Below are 17,716 nucleotides of genomic sequence, written 5' to 3'. Positions count from 1 at the left end.
AACGATTTGTTGCTCATATACATATATTCGTATGCTGAAGAAAGCTAATTTTGATGTTCCCCTCTAGTATTAAGACACTTTGGGACTCTTTGTTGAAAATCATTTAAAGAAAATTATCGTCTTAATGAACCGTTACGACCCTGAAAGCCAAAAATCAAGATTTGAATTCTCATTCCATCACCTTTGATATACGGAACTTAATTTTTATGAAGTGATAAATTTTTCCTGTAAGTGAGTATTTTTTAATTTTACTACCTGTAAAATTTCGAAAAACAATTTTTTTTTTGCATAAAATGTTAATATAATCCTTTAAGAATATGTCAAAAAAATGTTAGAACGTAAATTTAAGTATTTCTTATATTATAGATCGTCAACCGTGACGACTCTATTCTTTGCGTTCGGGCGCTGAGAGAGGTATAGTTACGTTGCCGACTTTTTACCTGTCTCTTGAATCTCTTCACCTTTCTACCTGTCCATTATTGAAAATTTGTATGAACAGATGTTTTAAAATATTTTTATTGACAAATTTCAAGTAAATATACAGCATTACAGTTGCTAGAGAGTTTGTTTGTGCCGGAAAGATCCGGTGTTGCTGTTAGTTTTCTTCACTTTAGTTTTGGAGCTCATTCAGTACAGAACTACTTCTAAATATAAATATCAAAATGAGTTCTTATCTAAAGGAGATTATAAAATACATCAACTCGGGCATCACGCCCGCATAAACGTAAATTTATTAGCTATTCGTAGAAATGTTGAGAGTACCATCCACCTGGTCCTGACAGCTGGTGCAAATGGCAAAAAGCTAAAGCCTCTGGAGAAAATTTTAATCACCCTGTACCACTACATCCAGATAGTCAGCAGCACGTAGAGCCAATATTTTTAAATTTATCACGAGATGAATTGCTCGAAAGATGTTTGGGTGGTCACACGCAAAACGCAAATGAGAGTTTCAACTCTACCGTTTGGCGTCTTGCTCCAAAACACCTACATTGAGGGTCAAAAATTATTGAAATGCTCTTATACAATGCCGCTGGATTATTCAATGAAGGATAAACAATGAACTTCACAAATATATATAATAATTGGCCGACAATGTAAATCTTACGCCGAAAAACTGGATGAAAAGAGAGTGATTTAAAGAAATCGGCTCAGCTCATTAACCACTAAAGAAGCACGTAAAGCTCGTCAACAGCAACTAATTGAACAGAATGAGTTCTACGAGACTTCAGAAGGACAATTAAATGGCGCTGGAATTGCTGATTAATCGATAAGTCACAAAAATCATTGCATTTTCATGTATTGAAACTTAAGACGCATTTCTCTTAAAACTATATTTTTCGAATTGGAGTACACGATAACACGAAAAGTTATTGACCGATCTCCCTGAAATTTTGAAGAAATAATTTTTTCGAAGCAAAAATATGTAGTAGGAAATTCACCTCAAAATTCATTTTTTAAGCATTTTATTCCGTGAATTTTTTTTTTCATTTGTTTTTAATTCATACAGAAATTATGACATTTTTGGTTTTTTGTATTCAGGTCACTGACGCCGATGCTACAATTCCCGCCGATTGAGAAACCCCGCTGCGACCTTCCTGGAAGAATTGAGTGTACATCCGCCATTTTAATTGATTAAAATAAATTTTTTTTATATTATTTTAATGTATAAGTAAACTGTATGCCAATTTTGAAAAAAATATATTGACTTCTTCATTTTAAATAATTCTAATGAAAATCAGGAAAATATGGCCGTTTACAGGTATCTGCCTCCTTAAGATATCAAAGCTTAACAACCTAATCCTGTCTTTCTTGGTGCGGCGGCAAAAGAAAAATTATTCATATGTCATGCGGAATGCGTTCCTCATGTCGGTTGAGTGGAAGCAGCGCAATTCGGAGTTCTATTAAAATACGTGAAGGCACTTCATTTACTCTTATTTTCTTATTTTTTACAAGCATAATTAACACGTGATTAAAATTAACGCTATCAAATCCATAAAAAAATTTGTATACAAATTTTAACAATCACTTTTTATAGGCGTATCATTTGGTATATCGACATACATGTTTCTGTGTGTGTGTGTGTGTGTGTGTGTGTGTGTGTGCTTTTGGTGCAAACAGCACTTTTTATGATGCTCCGTATACACTCACGTACACTAGAGAAATATTGTACCAGCAGAGTATATACAGGGTTGGCCATATTAAACTGACCCATTGAGTAACCCTATAACTTTTTACTGTAATTTCAGATCAGCTAATGACATACCGCGTTGGAAGCGTCAGTCGAAGGAGATTTATACCATGAAACAGTACACCCCAATAGAACGCGCTGAAATTGTTCAGCTGTACATTCAAAATTCTTTCTCGATTGTAAAAACGTAACGTCATCAAATCATTATGAGTGATGAGGCCCATTTCTCCTTGAACGGAACCGTAAATAAGCAAAATTGCCGTTTCTACGCCACTGAAAACCCTCAAATTATTGAAGAGGTACCTCTCCACGACCAAAAAGTTACAGTCTGGTGTGGCATTTGCGCTGATATGGTCATTGGGCCGTTCTTCTTTGAAAATGGTCAACACCAACCATTGACCGTCAATCAAGAGCGTTATCGGGCCATGATAACCGATTTTGTGATGCCGATTGTTCGTGAAAATGGTATGGAGCACTTCTGGTTTCAGCAAGATGGCACACCACCACACACAGCACGAGCCGCCGTCAACTTATTGAAGACTTTGTTCCCTGGCCGTTTGATATCAAAAAGCGGCGATTTTGACTGGCCGCCACGATCACCGGATTTGACGCCACCGGACTTTTTTCTTTGGGGCTATTTGAAATCTAAGGTTTACGTCAACAAGCCAAAGACACTAGGCGCACTTAAGGCCAATATCCGACGGGAAATAGCCGCCATATCGGCCGAGACGCTGGCCAAAACTATGGAAAACGCCGAAAAACGGGCACATTACGCTATACGAGCTAAGGGCGACCACTTGCGCGATATCATATTCAAAAAGTGATGTAAACGAATCTCCTTGAACTAAATTAAATGTTTTTCACAATGAAACACAAAAAAATGTTTCTTTTTCCATATTTTTTTAATAATCACATGGGTCAGTTTAATATGGCCAACCCTGTACAAGTAGATATGTTTGTGTACACACAATTCAGTCTAAAAAATGATAAAACAGGCGTAAAAAGTGATTTGCAATTCTAATTTTTCTACCAAATAGATACTTACTCCGAAAAGCAAGTCTTTAAGAAGTTTAGTTGGGACTGAAGAAGCAACAATAAAATGAATTAAATTGGTATTTATAATTAAAAAAGCTTTGCCTTGAATGAAGTAAATAAAAAGTAAAAACAAAAAAACATTGAATTAAAAATAAGAAATTTAGTGGGTATACAAATTAAGAAATATTGGCTGGACTACATTTACGGAGGTAGCGAAAACTTCTGGTTTAAATTTTTTCGGTGTTTTGTTTTTGCTCTTATTTTGTTTCGAATTGTCTGGTACAACTCTTCACTAGTATTTCTTTTCATAAGAAAACTACGTGAGAAACGCTTTAAGGTGGAAATTACTGAAAAAGTTCAGGGGGGCCTCTTATCAGTCGGCTTCAAAAAATTGATTTTTTTTACTGCAATCGATAGATATATTATAGGAGAATATGCCCTGAAAATATATAGCGGAATTCAAAGTGACTTCGGAGTTACAGGCAGCGTACCGTCCCTCGTGTGAGTCTACCTTCTGAAAACTTTGAAACACGTTTTCTCAAAACCATGTTTTTAAAAATGGCGTGTAAGATTAAAAAAAAATGACGAAAGTTATCGTTTCAAACCGATAATCTATATAAAGATAATTAAAATGCGCAACTAATTAACTAACAAAATAAAAAAAATCATTTTTAATGTTATTTAACACCTTTTTCAAAAAAAAGCGAAAAAAAGCAATTTTTTTCAATAATTAATTGTGTGTTCATTTTTTCATATTTTTATACAAGAGTAGTCTATTATATGCGGGAGAGCCTTCCAAATAAGACAATATTTTTCTTTTGTGTTTCAGGTGAAAACTGCGACCGCAATCTTACACGCCGTTTTACTAGCGCGCAACGAGAAGCTGTGCGAGATCCCTCATATGTCCGCCATTTTGTTTTTTTTATTTATGTTAAAAAATTGTTTATTACTCTTCACTAATGCCGTCAAATAAATGCAAAAGATTATTCCTGTGTGTCGCTTTTTTCGCTTCGAAAAAAAATTGAGAAAAAACACCTTTTTTTGAAGCCACTGGTAAGAGGCCCCCCTTAAGTTATTATTATTTTGATTTTCTTGTTGCGTCAAGTGCCGTTTGAAAAGCCTTACAAGAAATCTACGAATTACTTATGGCCATGGGGATAATAATATATAAATAGTAATTGGCGCATACAACCTTTGTTGGGTATTTGACCGAGGTCCGCCTCCTATTAGCGGCGTGCATCGTCTTGTTGTTTCCCCACAAATGCAAAGACCTACAGCTTTTATGCCGCCGCCGAACGGCAGAAGATTATGAGCAGATTTTCATGGCAGAAAAACGCTCGGAGGTTTGCCATTGCCTGACGAGAGAAGGCCTTTTTTCTAACATTTGTGGTTTCATATCCGGGGTTTCGAACTCGGCGCCACCGAATGATAGTCACACATTCGACTACGGTGGTGCCCAGCCAATGTTAAGGAGGATACTAAGACAAAAAACAAAATAAGGCAGCACGCAAATAATTTTAAAACCAAGACTGGTTTTAGCAAAGACAGATATGGGCATCTGAAATGCCCAAGATACATTTGAGATATGTTAGGAACACTTGCGAAGACACTCTTGAATTGATGGCGACAGCAGTGATTGAGACGAAAATCTCCGTCTCGTTCCCACGACAGTCGGTTCTACGTTACCGAAACGACCCGGATTTATATCCGGCCAAGGACTATCACTCCAGCAGCATTCCCCGTATGTAAGTATGGGGAACGTTTATGCTGCTACAACAACAACAACGAAGATCTCTACAGCAGAGATCCCTACACCTCCAGCTTCCCCGTGAAACCCGCGTAACACTGGCACAATTATATACGGCTATAACAACCTCCAAAGTGGTGGAGCAAAGTAGGAATAGCCTCACCACCTTGAGTGACAATTATAAAGTAACCTTAATTTGGGTCTCGAGACATCGGAACATTGAAGGTAACGAAAAAGCCGATGAACTGACAAGAGGGGTATCTGCCATGAATAGCGTTCTTGCAGTACCGGTATTCACACCATTAGGTGCGGACAAGAACGCAATTTCCCTAAAATACCTTCGAATCGCAAATTGTAGATGGAGAGACCAGACGAAATGCAAAATGAGCTGGACGTTATGGCTCACCTACAATCTCAAGCAAACGTCAACATTGATAAACATGAAACGACGGGACGCCTAAGACTAACGGCAGTCATAACTGGCTTCTGGTCTATCGAAGAACAAGCCGCCAAAATGGGTATCCCTCACAACACATACTGTCACAGTTGTAAACAACCGGACAAAGAGGAAACAATCTTCCATTTCCTCTGTGAATGCCCTGCCCTATGGAAGGACAGAATGTTAACCCTGGGCAAACCGCTGATCGAGAGTCTCGTGCAACTGTCTGGCTTAGACGTCAACCATCTAATAAGGTTCCTAAACCGCACAGACTGGATATAGTCTTGCTGTAAATAACTGTTAAACAAGTTGGTAACGAGGATGTGGCAACAAAATGGTGCGGAAGCGCTAACCAAACAATCAATACTCCAAGATCCTTAAACTCTGTTACACTTCGTAGTACATCATTAGAAATGGCGTAGGATCTGCTAAAAATGTGAGCATCCACTGAGTCCTTAACAGATGGGAAAATTTTTTTACTATACTGCAGTCTGATTTCCACCCGAAAAACATACCTCTTTTCAAAAATCCGCCTTTTTGTTATTTTTCCCATTGTAGCACCAGCCAGAATGACAAACCTCCAGAATAACTTTAAACTTTTTCCTTTCAGACGTCCTGAAGAGCCAAAATCCTGTTGACAAGCCACCTATTATTTTTTTTAAGACGCTTGCTTTGGTGCCACACTACTACAAAAAAATATGTCAACACTAAAAAAAATTTGTTTGTGTACTATTTAAAGTCAATAATAACATACTATAAAATCAAAACGATCGCATTTTAATTTAAAAAAAAAATCACAAAAAATATCTATAAAAAACGAGTTTTTGACTACCTTCAATCAGCCGGGAAGAACAGAAAATTAGAAAAAGCAAAACATTTGCTAATGTCATTGATAAAAATGACAAAAAGAAGTGGCCCTAAGATGCTCACTTGGGGGCACCAACAAGGTGGTTCAAAAAAACTCCAGCGATTTTTACCACGCACCATCTGCCCGTCAACAAAAACTTCAGCCATTGCCGAAAGGTTGCACGAAAGTCCAATCAAGCTAATTAGTTTACTACAATCTTATGCGGCACTTTGTCAAAGGCTTTAGAGAAGTCATTTACACTGATTACAACTGACAATCAACTTGGAGTCCTTTGGATGACATTCAAGCTTAGTAGCTGTAGAGCGGCCAGCGGGCAAAACCATGCTGGTTTGGGTTAATTAAAGACTTAAACGCAAAATAAATTTTGTCCTTTAGAATGCATTCAAACAGTTTAGAGATGCTTGATAGCTTGGAAATCGACCTATAATTACGAACAACATTTTTTCTTCAGCTTCAAAAACATTTCGCTTTCGCATATATAACATTTCCAGTCATATAAGGAAGTGCCCGTAGATGAAGATTTCTTAAAAATAATCTTAAAAGGAATTGCCAACGTTGGAGAATCTTTGAGCCAGATAACTGCAAGGCCGCCGTCGGCATCCGTATGAGACGAAAGTTTGAGAGAATTTCTACGCAATCAAAAGCAGTTACGCAGCCGGAAAACGCAACTTTCGAGTCCAACTCGTAAATAGAAACTTTTTCAAAATTTAGTTCACAATGTTTGAGTCACGTAGCCTTAATGACTTTAAAGAAAAATGATTTACAGATGCGTAATCGGCTTCTTCAACAAGAAACAAACGCATTAGCATTAAAGCCTAGCAAGAATAATCAGCATACAGACAAATTCCACCACACTGGGCGCTAACTGCACGAATAACCGAAGAAATTTTTTTTTTTTAAATAAAAGTATTTATTCTGTGCGTTGTTTGTTGTTTGTTTTTTGATTTTTATTTTTTTTTTTTGTTTTTTGTTCTTAAATATTTATATTGTTGTTGTTGTTTACCTGGGCTGTATTGCCAACAATAGCATTTCGTTGTCATATCTGTGGTGCTGGCCGCAATAAAAAGCGGCATTTCGAAAAATTTATCACATTCTGGATCCACATAAACGCTGCTGCGACGACTGAAATTGTCCATGTCGCGCAAAGCGATGATTTTGCCAACCATTTTTGCGCTTTTTTATTAAAAAAAAATTATTTTCACAAATTTCTAGCTGCTTAATTTGTAAATTGCACTTGAAAAAAAAAATAAGTTTAAATATAAGTTTTATTACTTTTTTTAAATACAATACTTTTATCTTATTTTTTACTTAATTTTTTTTTTTTTTTTTGTTGATTTCGGTTGATTTGCACACTTTTCTAAATACTAAAGCTTATTTTTTCATAATTATCACAATTTGCTGTATACAAAATTTTCGGTGCTCAAAAATGTATCATATCCAATGAACGCCGCACAGTGTAACGTTTAACCTTTCAATCTACACATTTTCACTTTTGACTTGCGCACTTGGTTCGGTTGCGGTTGCGGTTGCTTGATTTAAAATAAGGAAAATTTCTCAACTAATATATTTTTATTCGCTTTGCATTCACTTTATCCTCGAGAATTTGCTGTTTTCGCTTTTTTCTTTTTTTTTGGAAATTTGTCGTCGCACGGGTACCCAAAAATACACAAATTAATTAGTTACAGCAAAATCAGATCAATTTGTATCGCTCGTTTCAACAACAAAATTTTTGCCGTTTTTTTCGTATTTTATTTTAAGTTGTATTTGTAATTTGAACGCGCGCGCGCCACCTTAGCTGCCACTGCGTTTGAGTACTACTGTTCGTTGACTAGCTCAGTGATCGAATGCCGAACGTCCCGGTATTTAGAACCAGTCCGCATAAAAAATATGTCAAGCACTCGTATATAGGCAAACACAGAAGAGAAGGCACTAACAACAACAGAATATTACGCTACTTGCTAATCTCGCTCGGTGCTCGGTGCTCGGTGCTCGCATTCATCAGCCGGCCTCTGCTGGTTGGATGTGTGAGCGAGCGACGTACGTGCGATCAGCTGCTACGATCGATAAAACACCAACATTAGCGGCAATTATAGAAGCAAATACAGATGTAATTACATATAACAAATTACAAGACAATGACATGAGCAGCAAGCCATTGTTCAGGTGTACAAAGCTTTTTGCCATACTGCATGCAAATGAAGATGCCCCAACTTCCTTCGCAAAGGGTTGATTGAAATGAGGGCAGTGCCCAAGTTCTCTAATTGTGACTACTAGTCTACCACCGCTCTTGCACTCTCTTATGTTCAAACACTCACCGCGCACGCACGCACATACACACACACACACACACACTAATGTGATGGCGTATATAATTGTAAAAGCTTAAAGCTTTGCCTCTGCTCGTGTGCTGGTTTGCCGGTAAATAAAGGTCGCGCGCTTCGCAATCGTGATATTCACCGGTGACGACGACTAGCAGCTGATATTTTCATTTACTTCGTCGTATTTTGTTTACGTTTAGAATTTTAGTCATCCAAGCACAACGTCGCAGCTTTTGTTTTGACGCTGAATTTTCTGATACTCTTGTCGGTATCTAATTATGATTTCATGGAATGCTTTGCTCTGTTGACTTGTAATCTCTTAGAAATTTAAATAAAAACGGTTACTTAATATGCGGCATTACAGGGAATGAGCGACTGTTTTATTAAGTATCATAAAAATCGTACTTAATTCGCTTAATATTTTTATTGTATTTGTGAATGGTTTTAGAAAATCTCATTTTTATAGCGTTTCATAAAAACATTTATAATTTTCAATTGCTTAATTTTGTTTAAAATTTAAAAATGAATAAAAAAAAGCGAAAAAGCCTAAAACTAGGAAATCAGAAGGTTGCGTATGACGTTGAGCTCTTCGGTTCTCAGTGAACATGAAAATGTATCTGATCTAAAATATCAGATCAACAAATCAAATATCAATAAATGTTTATAAAAACTGTGCATTTTTGATGCACTCAACTCCTCCTTTATAAAAAGGAGTTTATAAACTAAAAAATATATATAAAAAGAAAATTATATAAAACAAAAATATAAAAAAGTATAAAAATTGTATACAAAAAAAATATATTAAAAACAATTTTTATAAAACACTGTGCATATATTTTTTATAGTTTTGTTTTTAATTTTAAAATTTTGTTTGTTTAAAAAGGAGTTTATAAAAGAAAAAAGTATATGTAAAAGGAAAATTATATTGATTTATACCAAAAAAATACCAAAGAAAAAATAAAAGAGTATAAGAATTTTTATAAAAACAAAACGATTATATAAACAAATTATTAAATTGTATAAAAAAAATCATTTTTATAAAACACTGTGCATAGATTTTTTGTAGTTTTTTTTTTTTTAATTAAACAATTTTTGTTTGTTTAGCACTTATAACAATTTTTTGTAATGTTTCTAAAATTTATTTTACTAACTGTAGATATGAATGTAATTCCAGTTATTTTCCTCTTTAAATTTGTATAACAAACTTTTCGAAAGAAATTAAAGTTTATTCGTGCATTAATTTGAACGTAAGCAAGCATACAGCAAATTCCCTCATAGACAGCGTTGCTAATTCAAATGTTGTCTAAATCGCATTATTCTGCAATGAATTTGGAAATCATTTGCCACAGTTATGTGCGTAAAAAATCAACAATCAGAAAAGCCGGTATTCGGTCGTATTGTGAGTATTTTGCAACAAGAGTCTTTTTTTTAAATTTCACAAAAATTCCCACCTTTTTTTTAAAAAACATTTAAGCATTGATGACTAACGAAAGTGTATCCTTTTCACAATTTTATTTTTCACGAATGCTGCCACTAGGCATTCATCAGTTAGGCACATAAAAAATCCAGCAATGAAAAAAAGCAAATCCACTGATATTTTGGGTGTTTTCCAACAAGAATATTTATTAAAATAAATTCACAAAAATTCCCAAACTTTTTTTATCAGATTTAAGCATTGATGACTAACTAAAGTTTTATACTTTCGCTTTCTAAAAAATAAAAAATAAACTATTTATGAATCTCCCTCTGAACAAGCGACTACTAAATATGTAGATATTTGTATGTATGCTTGTATATGTATATATACATATATATATGCATTTTTCATTTTATTAATAATTTTCATAGAATTTTTCCGGAATTCTTTTTTTTAATTTTATTCTATTTATTCGCGAATTTTAATAAAAGTAATATTTTCGATTCGCTGTGCCATGCAGAAATTCATTATTGAAATCGGGAAATTTATTTATAAGCTGAAAGGTGATGGTTTGCGAGGAGCAAGAAAAGAGAAGCCTGAAAGAAAACACATGAAATGAAAATATTTGCGGTCACTTCAAGTGACTTGCATCGCTCTGCTGAAAGTATTGCAAACTATTTTGTATTTACCAAACACAAAGGTGGTAAGCTATTAAAGCTATTAGTAGGTGTAAGTACTTATAAACAAGGTGGCACAAAATTAATCACCCTATTGGAAGATTTATAATTTTTGCCAATGACGTCGTACGTCAATCAGATTTGACACTTGTGAATTGGGCAGCTGCAGCATACAAACAGGCAAGCAATGGAGCGCGTCGTAGAGGTCTAAACACAGATTTCTATCGTTCAAAATGATTTTTATCATTATTTTTTAAAATTTTGTACATTCATTTACAGTTGCGGTCAGAATGTTAGTAGCCTTCGACTCACCAAAGAACATATAAATTGGCCTTCGACCAAATGGTGCAACATTTTGTGGTCGGACGAGTCGAAGATTGTCTTCTATGATGGAAAGGGATCGCGCCAATATGTAAGACGACCACCTAACACCGAATACCAGCCAAAGTATACAACAAAAACTATAAAGCATGGTGGTTCTAGCATTATGATCTGGGCATGATTTTCTCGGCTAGGCGTGGGACGCATTCATTGGGTTAAGGAAATGATGACTGGCGCTTCATATGTAGATATACTCAAGGACATGATGCTGTGATATGCCAGAGATGAAATGCCGCTTGTTTGGACGTTCCAGTAAGACAACGACATCAAACAAACGTGCAAAGCTGCTAAAAGATGGTTGGAGGATAGTCAGATTAACGTAATGGCATGGCCGCCACAGTCACCAGACATAAACCCTATTGAAAATTTGTGGGTTGATGTCAAGAAGGCAGTGGCCCAGCGCAAGTCAACATCTAATACGCAACTATGGGAAGCTGTAAAGAGCGCATGGGACTCGATTTCGATTGCAAGATGCCAAAAACTTGTTGACTCAAGGCAACACCCTTGTGCTGTAATTCTAAAGAATAAGGGTCATGCAACAAAATACTTATTTAAATACTAAACAAAACCCCATGTAAAAATAAAAATTAAATCTCCATCATACAAAAGTTTTTTTTTTCTTACAATTTCTTCTGCCTAAGCTAAAACGAGTCACAATCCAGCTATCTAATGAAATTAAATATCTTGGAGTAATCCTCGATAGTAAGCTCCTATGGAAATGGCACGTTGAAACAAAGACATCCAAAGCACTGACAGTTTTCTGGCCTCCGGCTCTGGGGTCTACGTGGAATCCAGCGGGACAAAACTGCACTTTGCTCTTGGAATGCGTGCTTCTGTGTTTCAAACGGAGGTGTGTGGTGTTTAAGAAGCGATGAACTTTGTTGTGGAAAACCGATGGAGAGGCAAATCTATATGTGTCTGCAGCGACAGCCAAACTGCGCTTATGGCCTTAGACATCCCCCCAACCACATCAGGCGTAGTCGAGTCCTGTAAATCCAGGCTGAACTATGTCGGTAGACATAATAGCCTGATGCTAACATGGGTCCCGGGACACGTGGGTATCGCGGGTATCGAGACCTCTGACTGCTTAGCTAAGATGGGCTCTGAGGCCAACTTCTTTGGCCCAGAGCCCGTTTTGCCACTCCCTTCTGCGGCCATCAAAGCCACGGTAAGCAAACGGCTGGTTCGACTGATGACGGGCCACTTCCCGTGGGCGAAGCACATGGAAAGGTTGGGCATCTCAGACAGTGTACTCTGCCCAGCTTGTGAAGAGGAGAATGAGACGGCGGACCTCTTCCTGTGCGTCTGCCCCACCTTCGCTCGAATTAAGTTTGAGGTCTTTGGCACTGATGTGTTAAGAAGCGACCATCTTGGCTCCTTGGCACTACAAGGTCTACTCCGATTTCTTCGGAGATCGGGTAGTTTTAAAGAAAATTAAAAGGAAATCCAAGCGTAGTACAATGGACTTAATTTATGTCTGAATGCTGCACTTGCTAGTTGTCCGACAAAAAAAACAAAAAATGCAACTGTTAAAATAAGAATAAAAAATTTTCTTACTTAAAGATTTATTTTCATAATTTTAACCTTAAAGTAAGACAAAATTTTTTTATTATTATTAAATTTTTTTTTTCAACTTTTTCCACAGCTGAGCTATACCAATGACCTTTAAAATAATACTAAAATTCATTGGGCTATAAATAAAAATACAATGTAATTTTGCGTACCTGGAAAAATTATAAACATTTTGATTGAAAAGTTTGAAACTTTGGCTGAAATTCTGCAGAATTTTTATAATTTCCATAATTTTTGTACAAAGTTTGAAAATACGATTTATTTTTTTTTTTTGGTGCAATGAGTTAAACTTGTAGCAAAAATTCATAAGTAAACAAAAGTAAAATAGCTTAAATTGGTAAAAATTGTCGCTTTTTTTATTTTTATTTTATTTTATGCTCCACGAAATGAATTCTAAAATAGTTTAGACTAAAAATGCCACGGTTAAAATAAAAATCATTAAAATTGTGAAAATAAACCTTAAAATAAGACACAATTTTTAAATATTTTTTTTATTATTGTTAATTTAATTTTTTTTTGTAACATTTTCCCCAGTTGAGCTTACCAATGGCCTTTAAAACTAAATTAAAACTGTCACAAACAATAACAAGTGCACTAATTTTGAAATTTATGGGCGCGGTATTTAGGTTATAATGTGATTCGCGCGCACACGTAGAACCCATTCTATATATATGCATACATACCTACACACATACATACATCTGTACATAAATTAGTTTGCCCAAACGTGCGCGAAAATTGTGAATACTTTGTCGACTCATCGAAATTTCCACGCCTACATTTGTGAAAGAGATTTTTCACGCGTTTAAAGAATGTCGCTAGAAATACAAAATGTTTACCTATATATGTAACGGGTGTATTTTTAGGTGGCAAAGAATATTTTTGCACAAATAAAAGCACATAAAAAAATTAAACACAAAATATTTTGGCTCCATTAACTTACAAATTTTTCGTCGTATTATTCATTAATGAATTGAGGAACATGACGCACTCGAATGCTTCTCAAGTGAACCATCAATCAATCGGTTACATTTTGCGCCACCTTTTCCCATACAAAAAAATGTATGTCTGTTTACTTGTATAGCTGATTTGTCATGAATTATCATAACCAAATTTCTAAATATCATAAAAACACCCGTTATACACATATATTTGTATTTATACACACTTCAAAATGTATATGGCAAAATAATTGCTCTAACAACTGAAAAAGCGCAAAATATTTTCTATAATAATTAAATATAAATTGACAGTTGTGAACACCAACACAACAAAGTGACGTAGAGTGATGAATTACTCGCACCATATGATTTTAGGTACTTCGGGAATTTTTTTTTTTTAATTAATTTTAAATTTGTATGCTGCCCCACTACGTCAGCGGCGCACGGGTTTTAAACAAAGTCAACTTAATATTAATATTGAGATATTTTACTGGTGCATATGTATATGTACTCATACATACATGCATACATACAAACATACATATGTAGGGACAGTTGAAAGTAATAAAAATGCAACTGTCCTTTATGGAAATTGCCACTTTATATTAGGTTAGGTTGACCTGGCTGGCTGGAGGGCATCACATAGACCTATTGATCCTTAGTGTTACCAGATGGAGCTAGACCCTTACGTTTCTTTGTAGTAGACATCTTTTGCAAATCTAAGTAAACTTTGGAGCTCTATCCCCGAGAGGTTTTCTAACTTCTCATATTGTAAAGCTCCTAAGCATTTTAATCTGGTTCTAGCTAATGCAGGACAGGAACATAGAAGATGTTCTAGCGTTTCCCTCTCTTCTAGTTCATTGCAAAATCTGCAGCTATCGTTGTTTGTGATTCCTATCTTGTATGCGTGCGCGGCTAGCAAATTGTGGTCTGTCAGCATGCCTACGATACTTCTGCTTTCCTTTCTAGACAGAGCTAGCAGGACTCGGACGTATTTATCTGCACTCTGTGTGTACATGATTTTCGCGGTTCTGCAAGTGACTAGATTATTTCACCTCCTGTCTGTCCGTATTTTCATGTCCGCAGCGATGTCTTTGTTTTTTTGTACGAATTGTCTGTACAATTTCGTTTCCTGCAATGCCCTTATGTCCGGGTACCCAATAGATATGCAACCGTGTGTCTGCGGCTAATCTGTATATGGCTTCTCTGCTTTTTAGAACAGTTTTAGATGAAATTTCATATGCCACTTTATATTTTACCTAACCAAAATGAATTCGATATGATTTCTGCTCACATTCACCCTGCTGCAAACTCATAAGCAATCCACTATTTTTTCTATAAAAATATAGCTCATATTACAGCAAAAACAATGTAACGCAAGGTTTCAAACTTTGTACAAAATTTTAAAAAATATTTAAAAATTTCACAATACTTTCAACTTTTTTACTGGAAATATTATATTACAATTTTTTGGGTTGCAGTTCATAGTCCATTGAATTTTAGTATAACAAACTGAAAGTTTCAAGTGACTAGAAAATACCATAGATTTTTGTCAATTTTTTTCCACTGAGGTGTCACACCTTTTCTACCATACAAATGCTCAAACCGCATACAAGGTGGCGCAAAATTAATTATCCAATTTTGATTTTTGTAATAAAAAGTGCATTTTTTTATAAATAATTAAAAATAATAATACAAACAATAACCCAATCAAAAATAAAAAAATCTTTTTTTTAATAAATAAATTATAATTAATAATAACAATAAAATAGTCTTTATTAAATTTATATTGGATAATTTTTTTTATAAGAAATAAAACTTTTATTATTATTAACTATTTATAATTTATTAAAAAAATTCATTGCTTTATGAATTTATTACAAAAATTATGCAATATAAATTGAATTTAATAATTTAATTAATTTTTTTTTTTTTTTTCAAAAAAAATTTTTTTTGTTTAATAAAATAAAATTCAAAAAAATTGATGATTAATTTTGTGCCACCGTGTGGGAGTATAAACAAAAATTATGCAGCATAATTTGAATTTAATAATTTAATTAATTTTTTTTTTGTATAAAAAATAATTGTTTTTTTTAATAAAATAAAATTTAAAAAATTGGATGATTAATTTTGCCCCATCGTGTGTAAGTATAAACAAAAATTATGCAATATAAATTTAATTAATATTTTTTTTAATTTTTTATAAAAAATACTTTTTTGTTTAATAAAATAAAATTTAAAAAATTGGATGATTAATTTTGCTCCACCGGGAGGGAGTATAAACAAAAACTATGCAGTATAAATTGAGTTTAATAATTTAATTAATTTGTTTCTTTTAATTTTTTATAATAAATATTTTTTTTGTTTAATAAAATAAAATTCAAAAAATTGGATGATTAATTTTGCGCCACCGTGTGTGAGTATAAACAAAAATTATGCAATATAAATTTAATTTAATAATTTAATCAATTTGTTTCTTTTAATTTTTTTAAAAAATATTTTTTTTAATAAAATAAAATTTAAAAAATTGGATGATTAATTTTGCGCCAGCAAAATCGGAGGTGGCGAGTGGAAACTACTTGCGTTACGACCAGACAAACCTGGCCATCCTACAATCTGAAACAGACAAAAACCCTTATAAGTCTTTCGAAACACGAACTAAGGCATATAATATCTCTTATCGCCGGCCACTGCCTTTTGGGCACTCACGCACGTCGGCTCGGGGTTCCTCAAAACGACGTGTGCATATACTAGGAGGACGAAGATGAGGAAGTATCGAGCAGGCATTTGCTGTGCAGTTGTCCCGGCCTAGCCAGAAGTCGACTCGCTCTTCTAGGCTCTCCAACAATTGACAATCTTTCAGTACTCTCGGACCTGAAAATCGAATCTCTGATTAGGAAATCATATAATATAATGAGCTCTAGGGCAACACAGCGTACCCAACTGCGGTCTATGCGTCACTCCGATGCGGGGTCACCCTTAAACCAACCAACCAACCAATTTTGCGCCACCGTGTGGGAGTATAAACAAAAATTATGCAGTATAAATTGAATTTAATAATTTAATTAATTTTTTTGTTTTAATTTTTTATAAAAAATAATTTTTTTGTTTAATAAAATAAAAGTTAAAAAATTGGATGAATAATTTTGCGCCACCGTGTGTGAGCATAAACAAAAATTATGCAATATAAACTTAATTTAATAATTTTAAATTATGCAATATGAATTGAATTTAATAAAGTTTTTTTTTTAATTTTTTATAAAAAATAATTTTTTGCTTAATAAAATAAAATTTAATGAATAACTTTTTTTTATACAAAAAAGTATTTTGTGTGATGAAAATCTTTATTGTGTTCTTTATGTGCTCCATTTGCTCCACTGCTTCTCTGTTTGCATACGGCAGATGCCCAGTTCACAACTGTCAAATATTATTGACGTACGACGCCATTTGCAAAAAGTGTAAATCTCCCGATAGGGTGATTAATTTTGCGCCACCTTGATAATAACTTTTCCAATAATAAATTGAATTGTGTATATTAAACTTCAACCACCTCGGGAATGCATTCATTTTCTGCCTCCGACTGCACTATTATAGCTTGCTACTGTATGTGTGCACACAAATCACCACATATATATACACACATGTGCTTACATATACATAGGTATGTATTTCAAGTTACGCGTCACGCGCGTGCTGTACTTGATGCTAAAAATAAACTGGCCACCATAGCAAACAAATCATAAATTTCATTTTTTATCTTTGTAAATAATCACTTTTCTCTCCTCTAATTACTAGTTATGGTAAAAATGCACAGTTATTACTGTGAAGCATAAAAATATTTAATATATATACACGAATTTTCTCTGGACATTACGAGTATACCAACGAGTAGAAAATCACGTGAGTTAGATGAATAACGAAAAACACAAGCAACAACAAATGAATACTGAAAACCAAAGCTGTGGGGGGAAAGTAAACTAAAAATCTAATCACTTAGGTGCCACTCAATATAGGAAGTGCTAACAACTAACACAATGTACTAATAAGGGGTTTTTTGAGTTTTCAAGTTGATATCATTCTTAACTACAATAGAACTCCAACCGTTGAAAGCTCGACTCCAAAGTCTACTCAAC

At 34.4% G+C, this 17,716-nt stretch overlaps 1 protein-coding gene across 8 annotated transcripts in view; it reads right to left on the bottom strand.

The window, feature by feature from the left end:
• The window catches only part of LOC128864587 (GTPase-activating protein skywalker), a 111,775-nt gene that overhangs the window by 73,796 nt on the left and 20,263 nt on the right, over window positions 1-17,716 (bottom strand). For 3 of the 8 annotated variants that reach the window (XM_054104332.1, XM_054104336.1, XM_054104335.1), the window contains exon 2: window positions 7,281-7,806. In XM_054104332.1, coding sequence (XP_053960307.1) covers window positions 7,281-7,443 — 163 coding nt within the window. In that variant the 5' untranslated portion in view covers window positions 7,444-7,806. Of the gene's footprint in view, window positions 1-7,280; window positions 8,144-17,716 lie in introns of those variants that run through there. The other 5 variants (XM_054104334.1, XM_054104337.1, XM_054104338.1 and 2 more) reach the window with 3 other exon arrangements.

The sequence above is a fragment of the Anastrepha ludens genome, chromosome 5 (assembly GCF_028408465.1).
Source record: "Anastrepha ludens isolate Willacy chromosome 5, idAnaLude1.1, whole genome shotgun sequence".
NCBI classification, from domain to species: Eukaryota; Metazoa; Arthropoda; class Insecta; order Diptera; family Tephritidae; genus Anastrepha; species Anastrepha ludens.
The sequence above is the reverse complement of the archived record's forward strand: the minus strand, read 5'-3'. Positions and strand labels throughout refer to the sequence as shown.